Source organism: Vanessa tameamea, chromosome 7 (assembly GCF_037043105.1).
Source record: "Vanessa tameamea isolate UH-Manoa-2023 chromosome 7, ilVanTame1 primary haplotype, whole genome shotgun sequence".
In the NCBI taxonomy this organism is placed as follows: Eukaryota; Metazoa; Arthropoda; class Insecta; order Lepidoptera; family Nymphalidae; genus Vanessa; species Vanessa tameamea.
Genome location: NC_087315.1, coordinates 11,614,941 through 11,627,660, shown reverse-complemented (window position 1 = coordinate 11,627,660; position 12,720 = coordinate 11,614,941). Strand labels below are relative to the sequence as shown.

The 12,720-nt window shown below is 30.1% G+C and overlaps 1 protein-coding gene across 1 annotated transcript in view; it reads left to right on the top strand.

Moving 5' to 3' along the window:
• Window positions 1-12,720, top strand: part of LOC113398313 (acid sphingomyelinase-like phosphodiesterase 3a) — an 80,145-nt gene that overhangs the window by 51,540 nt on the left and 15,885 nt on the right. The window contains exon 2 of the mRNA XM_064215345.1: window positions 9,647-9,773. Within this exon, the coding sequence (XP_064071415.1) occupies window positions 9,704-9,773 (70 nt within the window). The 5' untranslated portion in view covers window positions 9,647-9,703. The remainder of the gene's footprint in view (window positions 1-9,646; window positions 9,774-12,720) is intronic.

The following is a 12,720-nucleotide window of genomic DNA, read 5'->3' as shown; positions in this document are numbered from 1 at the left end:
CGAAGACTGTATCCAATTATTTATTTAGTTATTTAGGACTACGAACATCAGTAACAGTAATAGTGAAAACTAAACAGTATACAGAAGAGGTCTAATGGTCACAGCAGCCATACTTTACTTGCTGGTAGAACTTTGTACAAACCCGTCTTGGTAGCACCACCCACCGAGTGAGCTAGTGTAATTACAGGCATAAGGGACAACTACTTAGATCATTTTGGTTGGTGCATTGGAAATGTAAGGAATGGTTAAAATTTGTGATGGTGACCACCTACTACACTAATACATAAAAAAAGAAATTTAACCGCGACATGCAAATGAGACACTAAATATCTTATATACCATATTCTATAATTTTTCATTCAAAACACGTTACTTTTATACAACAATCACAGAAAGGGTAACAAGCCTTTTTTTAACATCACCTGTTAGTGAATATAGGTCGAATCTAACAATTGGATTTTAAACTAGTTGCTGTGTGCTGATGCTGGAAGTTTTTGTGTATTTTGATATTATATTAAACTAGCTGCATCGCCTTATTTCACTCGTGATATTTATGGTTACTTCTGGATTCGAAAGGTGCATGAACTCATGAATAGAAAGCTGACCTAGTCCGTAGTCTATGAAGAGATCAATCAAAACTGACTCATAGTTTCTGAGATCTTAATCTTACGCCTTAGCGTTCTACTATAAAGTTAATATAAACTTGTCAGTCTTATAATAAAAATAAATAATTGTAAAGAACTGAAGTAGCCCAGCTTTGGAAATCGTGGTTGTAATTATACCAGATATATAACCACCAAAAGCAATTGACCAGACTATACCGTCCCTTGGATAAATGAACACCCTTGTCCAGTAGTGGAATATTAACACACCGTTTAATAAACCATTTTTTTTTAATTACATAACGTTGTGAAAATCGTAATTTTAAAGCCAGATCAACGCGAAACTTCCAAGACTGCGCAGAAATTACTGACCTCGATAATAATAACGCATTATACGTAATACAAAATTGTTTCCAGCGTTTTACTCCCTTACTCGCAATTCCATTTATGCTGCTCGCCGTTTTAATTAATATTTCAAAATACGTTATTTTCGTATTTTATTAATTGGAATACTCGTAATTTCTAATAACTACAAGCTTACCAATGTTTTAAGAATTTGCTTTAGGGCTTGGTTAGCTAGAGTTAAAGCTATTTTTAAGGCAAGTAATTTGATATACAGCAAGTTGACGTAATATACATATTATAGCATATTATGTATAGTATTTTGGTATAACACTAGAATATAATTGTAACCTTTATGCGGTACGCTATGATGTCGAAAATACAATAACAAATATCTTTTTGTTTACAAAAAATAAAATACAATTTAAAATAATAAAAATATCTCAAATCTCGTAGTTATAAAATGGTATTAACTTTATGCCCGCGTGTGTAAAACTATATGGAAATTGATTTCAAAACCACTGTTATATATGTAGAATTTAGATAGTTTAAAATGGGTTTTTTTTTTTATTGAATACATTTTGGCTGACTGGCAAATGTATTCAATAAAAAATACTTGGCGGTAAGTAGTCTTCGCCACCTTTAGACACTGAAAAAAATATTAACAAACCTTATCAATGTAATTGCACAACCAACCTTGGGAATTTAGTTATCGTATCCCTGGTACTTGTAGTTACACTGGCTCACTCAAATTTTAACCAGAACATAACACTATAATAATTATTTAATAATGGTATAATATTATAACCTAGGGAACATTCTTTTAAATTGTATTTATAATAAATCGAATTATTATCTTTTTTTATTCATACCTGATTGAACTATACTTTTTTTCCGACATTACATAAGGATTTTTAGTTTATAATCTCATAGTTATATTAAATTCTCTTACTAAAATAAACACCACATGAACGTTATTTTTGTCTTCGATATTGTAACGAAATTTAGAGGTCGAAGTTCATTAAACGAAAAGGATTATGATATGTACACATGTCTGGTAAATTTCCGTTAGTAGATTCGGTCATGAATAAATGAGTTAGTATTTCCATATATATTATGTAGGTTAATTTTATGACTATAAGATTGATACTCGGTGTAGCCTTATCTTGAACAACAAAAGATATGTATGGATTTTTAAAATATAAGATTTATTTACTCATTTTTGTTACAAACCCTTATAGTTCTTATTGAAAAACATTTTTTTTGTATCTTAAAATTATATATATCTATAAGTATTAAATTAAAAAGTTGACGTAAATATCTAAATTATTTAAAAATAAGTATCTTACGAAAAATAAAGACAAGGATTTCATACCAATTAAGTGTTTCTTCTCTCATTCTCTTCTTGAACTCTGTGGAGATTTTTTGAGTCAAATATTTCCAGCTTCAATATTTATACAATGTATATATAATTCATAAATTATTAAAACTTGGCACGGACGTTCTTCACTACAAAGACAGTAACTTAGATTGATTATTTTTTCTTTTAATTTCGATAATATGTATAAAGAGTTAGATAGACTTTTTTAACTTAGACAACTAAATTCGATTGCTTAAAATCTATCAAGGATAAATTGTGTTAATATTCACTACACACCCGTATTTAACAACGTACGGTATGGTACTTTGACGAGTATGCTTTCTAGGAATTTTATAACACATTATTTACAAATATGCTAACTTCTAATAAGGACTGTCGTGGCATACAATATTAAAAGTAGACATAAGTGTTTAGTTTGAAAACATTTTACCTCGTATATGTATGTTTATATATATATATTTTTCATTGTTTAAACGGATAAATGAACATATTTTATGACAATAGTTCGGATACATGTTTATTGGAACACAATATTCTACTGCAAGAAAACAATGTTTCAAAATATCATCGACGTCTTAAAACATGCGAGACAACTGACAAGGTCATATTTTAAAAGCTTCTATTTAACTTGCAATGTATGTTTATATGTGTACGTTTGTATGTGCGGGTGGAATCTTGCTACTCAATTTTGAAGCAGATATCTTTAACCGATTTGGCTGAAATTTTGTATACACGTTAAGTTTGGATGACAATACACGATAAGCTTGACGTCATTATAAGTCCAATATGGTGGAGCATACGAGATGGCAGAATAGTTATTTTTTATGCACTTCTACAATATAGGTATCAAATGATAGGGCTCGATGTAATTCGAAAAATAATATGACGTAATTATAATTTTTTAATCAGAATTGACAACTACTATCGAATTATTATCTAACAAATGTATCACAACAATACAATATACATTATTCGTGTTTTAATCATTTCTTATTTGAAGATAATCTTAGTTATTTAAGCTTTCCTTACATATAAACTAATGTTATGAGGGCGCAAGTAACTCTGTTCGTCAGTCTGTTGCTATTTCACGGCAAATCCACTGAACTGTATTTGTTTTTTTTTTTTATTTGGTTTGGATGTAGGCTAACAGCCTATTTCATAACGGTTGAAGTGGTCTTCATCGTGTAAAACGCGAGCGAAGCCGCGGACGACAACCAATTCTACATATTCTTATAATGGTTTTTAAAAAACATGCGCAAAGAAAATCTTAACGCTTGGTAATAAAAACTTCATCGATAGAAGTAAACGAGGCTCTCAAGAACTTATACGTAATAGGTGAAACTTTGCCGTAACTAGCAACGTGAAAAATATAATGAACACATGTATGTACAAGTAGAAAAAAATATTACAAAGAATACTAAACTTTGTATTGTGGACCGAAAAGTTTTAATTGGATTGTCATAAATCCATATTATATGGAAATACTTTGTCGTTTAATAAGGATACCTTCTGCTAATATTTTTTAAGATATTTTAAAAGTTATCTGAAACTGAGCGTTTAAGTTTTTAACTGAGAAGGTACTTTATAAGAATTTTAATGAGACTTCAACAAAGGTATTCCGTTATAGTTTAAATTTATGTTGAAGTCAAAGAGTGGTGATTCTTTTTGGTAATTATTAATTTCCTATTTGAACATTTTTAATTGTTCCTGTATTAAGTAGTATCAAAATCAAATAATCAGTGTTTTATGGTGTAGCCATTTCATATTGTTATTCAAATTTTACTTATAAATGTAGTTTATTATTATTTGTATACACTAAAGTGTATGTAGTATTGGTTCTGATAGGGTTTAACATTATGTCGAATATATATTTATTTGGCTTTAATATTAGCACTTAATTACAAGGACATTAACTTATTTACAAATAAAACAAAATCTATCAAATAGGTAATTTCAGATTTCTTTGGAACTGAATAGTCAAAAAATATTTTAAAATCTAATCAAATAAAAAAATTCAAAAACAAGTAGTCAAGAGCCTACAAGAGGTCACAAGAGCGAGCACTTTTGTATCATATTTATCATATCAGAGAATTAAGTTTAATTTTCGATTCTTATCGGTTAAAATGAAAGGTTCGGAATGTGCATACCCAGAAGAATCGGCAAAAATACAGTAGTTACTTTTTAGAAACAAATAGTTACAGTTATCTTTGATGAATTAATATATATATTTTTTATGTCTGCAGCATTATCCTAAATAATTAATGTACCATTGAACATGATAGTATAAAACCTACCTACTATTTGACTTGTGTCAATGTCAGTTAATTGTCTAGCCTACCTAATCAAGTGTTTTGTAGATGAACCTACATCCAAGGTATGACAAATATTACTCCTATTGAAACTTTGAATCTGTATTGTTGCCCAAAGAACTGTATTTTCAGTCAACTAAGATTTCTACTGTACAACATGAACTGAAATCGCTGTTGTTTTACATTAGGCACGTTAATAATATTTTTTTTTTTACTAGCTGTCAAAAAATAATTAAGTATTATTAATGTATTTAAATTGATTAAGTATCATCAACAAACAACAGAATATCAGAAATACCTTTAACATAAAAAGTAGGTCATTATTATATATAAAAAGTAAAAAAGGACCTAAAATTGATCCCTGTGAAATAATTCATTGATTAATAAAACAGAAGCAAAGTATGCATTATATCACAAATATAAAAACAAATATTATTATATAATAAAGACTATGAATTATAGAGCAAAAAAAACATTGGCTAAACCGTAAAGTTAACTATAATGCTAAAATTAAAAAATATAACAGATTGGAAAAAAAAGCAAATATAACTAACTATCTATTTTATAGCAAAATATTACAAAACTATGTAGTCCAAAATATTTTGACTACTCAATTACTACAACAATCTCCTTTCACGTATTTATTTTTTCATTTAGAATCTTACTTGCGGAAAACTTGAAAAATGGGTCGCGGTCATTGTGTATTTTTGCTTGTCACGATGATGCTAAAACGTATTTTTAAAATACGGGCTATATACAGTCATATACAAAAGTGGGTACAGTCAACAAAAAAGCTCATTTGCACTCAGGCGTGGCCAGCAGCCGTTGTTCGACGATCCGCCGGAACAGCGATCGCTATTTGAGTGGAGCCAGTCATGCATGGCGCGATTCATAAGTGAAAGCGCGCTATCAAAAATGGGCCCGATTTTTTGAAAAGATTCAAAGAAGAAGTTCATGGCCTACCTTACTTATTAGTATTTCTTTATTATTCAATGCCAGGTGCAACCTGATGGCAAGGTACCACGTATCATCAGGTTAATGACAAAGTATTACTTGTGCCCACGTGGGGCTAAAATACAAAAAAACAATTAATGCCTATTTATTTTCAATTTCGTATTCTGCATTTATTATTAAATTTTGTATGTTTGTGAGTTCGTATTCCAAAAACATTTTTTAAATAAATAAAATATAAGCATCAACATAACGTTTCCTCTGATAACTTGTACCGCGTGTCCGTTGTAGTGGTTCCACTGACTCGTGTCAAGGGCCCATTTGTCCGTCACACTGGCCGTTTCGAGTGCTTCAAGTGTGTCTACTGTTTATATTTACGTTTAACACTTAACATATATGTTATGCAGAGATGGAATGATACGCAGCCATTGTCACGATTTATACAAGTAAATGTAGCAATATCAGACGTAATAAATATAAAAAAAAAAAACACTTTATTCATATTACTTTGCAAGTACTATATATCTGGGGTGAGCAGAGCTTAAACTCATGAATCTTAACGAAAGTTTAGGGTTCAAGTCCGAGTAAGTATCACTGAATTTCCATGTGCTAAATTTGTGTTTATAATTCATTTCGTAATCGACTGTGAAGTAAAACATCGTGCAGAAACTTGAATGTGTACTGAAATGTTGTCACGATTCTATCCACTGGCCCGCATTGGAGCCTGGTCGAATAAGCGCAACAGTCCCACATTTACAAGCTGTTACCTTTTTAAGGCTCCGTACCCACGCTTCAGTTATTTCAGAGCCAAACATCAATAGAGATGACGTTTATGCCCACTGACCCGCAATGGAACTACATAGTAGAATAATCTTTGAACTTAATAGGATGGAGCGTGTATCTAGATTTTTTTACAGTGTCGGTATATTTTCGAAGAGAACTTCTATAGATTAAATAGCCCATTAGCGTTTAAAAATCATCAGTTCTACAAGATGAAGTCCTGGGTTCTCCTGCTTTTAGGAATAGTCAGTTTTGCTCTCCTTAGCTTAATTAGCTTTATACACATAACTTAGTAAATAAACTGCTCTTTGGCGAAATTTATTATAAAAACAATTGCCTCGCCTTGTGCTGATTGACTTTACTTACGATTCAATAATTGCTTTGTTCGTGTCTATCAAACTATTATAACAAAATTATAGCAGTCTCGTTTTTTAAATAGAATTTACCTTGGTGACAGTGATTTTACTTCATGGTAGGGCTTACCACTCAAACATCACGTATTCTACCACCAAACATCAATACTTAGTATTGTTATGTTCCAGTTTAAAAGGAGAATGAGCCAGCATAATAACAGGCACAAGTGCATAGCATCGTAGTTTCGAAGATTGGCAGAGCATTGGTGATGTAAAGAATGTTTAATATTTCTAACAAAACCAATTTCTATTGGCGGTGGTGACCACTAACCATTTGCCCGTTCATCCACTTGTTTGTTTTGTTTCAAAATATACAAAATTAAACGCTGAAGTTTTATTTATTGTAACCACGTACTTATAATATTAAACCAAGATTTAAAAATACACAACACCAGTTTAATTTATGATAAATGAGTTTAGTAATTTGAATTAATTTTCTGAAGCAATGAATGACGCTAAAAAAATACGGGAATTATAATTTGTAGCCCGGCCCAAGGGAAACCTCCACAGTGATAAATTCTATAGAGATGATAAGTATCTTGCCGTGACGTAATACGATAATTTAAATGTAGCTTGTCGGAAGCTATCAATATCGTATAATTTATTTGTATTGAGCACGCGATTATTTTAATAAAACATATTCTGTGATAATGTTAACAAAATACGAATTATGTATGTATAGAATACAACCTTGACTTCTGACATATTATGAAAAACGCCCTTGAAGTAAATTATATCCCGTAAAAATATAAGTATTACAGAGAGATCTTGATTCTAATTAATCTCAATTAAACCAATCCTCGTGTGTGTATTTTAAGTGATTATATTTTATTGTGAGATAATTCGTTACAAATATCAATTTATAATATGCTTTAAGAAATATTCTTATCGTTTAATATTATTTATTGACATAATCGATCTAATAAATATATACATTTTTTTATAGTAAATTTAGTACAATGTTGAAACATGTTATACTCGATAAAAATATCGTTTTCAGAAATGAAAATACGGAGCTCTGAGAACAACCAGCAAAAGACCGACAGCTGGTTTAATTAACAATATTTTTTATTGATTTTTAATTTTCAATATAGGAAATAAATAAACTAATAATGGAAGAAAACCAATTGTAATTTGTATTAAGTGTACCTTAACTAAGCTTAAGCCATCGTAAGCTATACCGAATATTCATAAAAATATAAATATTCTATTTGCAATTATTGTACGTCAATTAAAATAAATATTCAATATAAGCCTATGTGATCCGATTACACAGGTTTTTTTATTGTTTTATGGAAATATGAATCGAAATACAATACAACGATCTGTTCAATTATTATATAACCTTTGCGTGTCCAAGTACATATAAAATTATTGACGTGTTACGAGTAGATACATAGTTTTAACTTTTAACAATATCACCGAAAAAAAAACACCAATAAATTCTTACATTCAAACGTAAAAAGATTAATGTTTAATTTTTAAAATATTCTTTTGTCTGAAATGTCATTGTAAAGAAACTCATTACACTCTAAAATAAAGAACAGTGACGGTTTAATTAGAACACTTTTTAATAGTTTCTTTTGTCCTCCAAAGGGTTGTAGGAGCTATTTACACGCGGTCTTTCACTAGAATTTATTATAACTTTTCAATTAATATATCCTAAATAAATTCACATTTGATTAGAAACTTTTACAATTATTAAATGTTTTATTGAAATTTAGCCTGTTTATTCGTTTGTACAAAACATTTAAAATTATTTACAAAGGATCATAAAATAAATGGAAGAACCAGTTATACTACTTGGATAAAGATTTCTTCAACTACTTAAATCCGCTGGAACCTATTCGTTGTAAAATTAAGTTAGCCACAAGCAATAAAAATATCTACTGAAACTCAAAGTTTAATTAAAATTTGATATTAGCTTCGGCGCTTTAACTTAAAAATTAAATATTAAAATATTCCACACATATTAAATTGGAATTTACGCAAAACATATTTTGCTTTTAATTAAGTGAAGCGCTTTACCTATTAAGTCAAAATATTTGTGGCTGTATATTATTTCTGTGAAGAAACTGAGATACGTGCATTTGAGTACTTAAAAAGGTGGAATAATACTTAGCGTATATGAAATCACCGAGTATTAATCTTCAGACCTCCGGGATATACATATATATCTTACAATAATTAACATATTTAAGTTTTATACAATTAATAAAAAATAAAACGGAAAGATATCGTCGGACCCCCGGTTGGAACGAACTTGTTGCTTACATATAATAAATAAAATAAAATAAAATTACATATATTGCTTACATTTATATTATGTAATAAATAACAGACACGATAAATGTAATTAACAACGTTTGAAAATAATTAAATATTATAATGACAATGTTTTTATTAAAAATATGTAATGTGTGAATTAAAACAAAAATACAAATTAATTTTACTGTTTTTTTTTAAATTCAATATTCTAATGTTGTATACAGTTTTATATACATAAAAAAATGAGAAAGAGAAATAAAAGGAAAAGTTACCCAGATGAGACGACGCTTATAAGGCCACAGATTACAATGCCCTGGGTTCAAACCCAACGTTAGGCCACTAAAAAGTCATCAGGTTTTAGTAGTTTACTAGACTTGGAAAGCATGTCATCTCTTTTTATTTGACTCATATTTCCGTCCCATCAAATTACGAGAATCAAGAAACAGAAGTGGTCATACCTATGCGCTATATTAAGTCCTTTCCAATTTCTCTTTAAAATGATATACGAGCATATGACCGAAATCAACGAGACATCAAAAAGTAAGCTAGTGACATGCTTATATTATTAAAAAATTTAATCATATTATTGCTTGTTCCCAGATAATGTGAAGAAGATGCGCGGAGTTGTTAGATGTGATCACGATGTAACAACATAACATGACTCCAAGCAGAGTCGCTCTTTACATCACGAGCCTTCTTTGGCTTGATCTTACGTACGCTAAGATTGGTGAGTTTCTATATATGTAGGTATGTATATAATAAGGTGGTCGGACCTGAAGGCCATTAAAATCCGACACATTGGAGTAGCTAGTTACTAGTGTCGAATATTCTAAGAACAACAACAAGGTGAAAATCCTTGACGGCATTTGATCCATCAATCCGAGAGTTAGGAAGAGCTTGCCATTCTTTACTTCTTCTTCCATGATGATAGCATGCTGGTATGGCTATACCTTGTTAGCAATAAGCAGTTGCGACTCATTACGAACTGTTGCAGTTACAGCCGCGCAATCAGCACGATTATTCGACCTCTGTAATCAAGTTCGTATTGCACGACACTCATAATTTTTAACAATATTCCTCTTCATTACCTCATGTATACCGATGTTAGTTAGCGAGTAAATCTAGCCTCCAACACGGTGCTCTGGCATTGAATGTGATAATGAATTACATCACATTATTATAACATATAATGATTATAACCGAAACTATTTATTTTATATTGTTATATATAAAAATATTATTGTTAATTAGTTGTTTAATAATTTGTTAAACTTTAAGTAATATTATTTTATGTGGCATAAATATAAGACTGGCACAAATACGTATATATTTTTTAAAATATAAATCTGTGTGAGAAATAATGAGATGACTGCGAGGGATTGAGAAATATAATTGTTGGACAGTTATTATCGAGTTTGAATTTATTTTATCATCCAACTTACTTAAATTACACTAGCTTACTTTAAAGAAAGATTATCAATTCAGTCTTTTTCTTTAAGTACGTCCCTCGATTGTTATTCAACGTCATAGCAACGTTAATTGTAAACTAGTGACTTTGATAATTATTTCTTTACTCAATAAGCTATGTACCGAGGATAAAAGTTATCACGACTATTGGTGGAGTAGGGTCAATAGTATGAAAACTCATATGGGGTTATGGTTGTATTATGTTTATATTCACTTGGTAGTAGGGCTTTGTGCAAGCCCGTTTGTGTAGGTACCATCCACTCATCAGATATTCTATCGCTAAACAACAGTAGTCAGTATTGTTGTGTTCCGGTGAAGGGTGAGTGAGCCAGTGTAAATACAGGCACAAGGGACATAACATCTTAGTTCCAAAGGTTGGTGGTGCATTGGCGATGTAAGGTATGGTTAATATTTCTTACAGCGCCATTGCCTATGGGCGGTGGTGACCACTTACCATCAGGTGGCCCATATGCTAGTCCGCATCATCATTGTTCCGAAATCGGGAACATCGAATAATTAACAATTACAATAGTTTGCAAGATTTATATTTTCCAGTTTCTGTTACAATCATCCGTTATATTTTTTGTCACAGTTTAAGCATTCATATGTCAAATTCATAAATATTATTTTTCTACATTAATAAAAAACTCAAACCAAAACTTTAATGATTATTTATAAATATATTAGTCATATTTTTTATTTACACAATAATTATGTCCTTAAGTATATACAAATATGAATTAAAAATAATTACTGTATAAATTTTGACTGCGTGGAATGGTGAATTCATTGAATCCTCTGGGAAAGAAACGAACCAGCTCTCTTGTCACCAGTGGAGGCAATAAAGCGAGGTTTTATACTTTTTTATATATATATTAAAATGTTATTTAAAATAATTTAAAGGCTTTCACTATTCAGATGAGTTTATAACTAATATTTCCGTATTTAGTTTGGATGTTAACACATTAATAATGTACATTTGAATTGAATAAAACTAACATTATAGATCGATCTAAAATTCAAGCCGTAACTTTTGCATTACAGACGAAGGATTTGATATCTCAAAAGATTTTCGTAAGATGAATGTATAAAGTTAGTCGGGTGAGTGCAGTACTATGCATTACGTATTCAAACTATTTAGTTTAGTTCTTAGTTATGTGTGCAGTACTTTTTAATACTGAAATAATTATTTATATTTTACGGCTACGATATACGGTTTTATATATTAAGAATCTCACACGAATAAGAACAAGAGGTCGGGTTTCTTTAAAAAATATATCTATTGAATTGATATTTTAAACATTGTGCTCATAATGATTCTGATATCATTTTGGGTACTACAGAAAGGCATAGTGAGGAAACTTATACGAGTATGTCGAAAGAAAAAATAATCAAAAAATAAATTCTAGTCTATAGCCAGCTATTCTCATAAAATACATAGATTATATATTAGCAGAAAAGATAAAATCGCGTGTATATGTTACTACTAGAAGGTCACCTTTTTGTGATAATAAAGAAAATGTTATAAATCTAGTTCTTATTATTTACGAGTCAGTATGGTCTTAAAAATTTCATAAGGATATTTTAATTTCGCTCTAGAAAAGCAAGCAAGGAAACATTAGAAAATTAAATTATCCAATTACCTTTAATTTTGCGTAAAACTTATGTTAAATTTAACAATAAGAATCATATATGTATAACGACAATTAAATCACAATAACTTCAAATATTACAAAACTGACAAGACGGAGCATGTTTCAGCTCAGATTGGTAACGAATCTAGTTCGTCTGATCAACAGTTCTCGCACGCAACAGTTCGCACGCAATCGACGATCCTTAAGTATGACACTTTCCAGGTGTCACATGTTCTTTACGTCATACTGACACATTGGCAACCCCGCTCAAGCTTCCAGCTTGACTTTGCCAGCTGAGTACGATAAATAATCAAAATCTATCGCATCAAAAACTACATGTTTCTACGACTACATACCGTAGAAACATATACATAATAATTATCAAATATGTATAATGCATATTCCTTATTTTTATAATTTAGTAACATTATTTTATAACGCTCTTTTAAAATGTAATTTTATAAAATGACTAAGAAACATCTGGCATTCTTAAGGCGTAGTAAATATATTGTTTTAACGGCTGTCGCATCTGTCTCGAAGTTATTCTCTGAAAGTGTACCGACCATTTTTAAA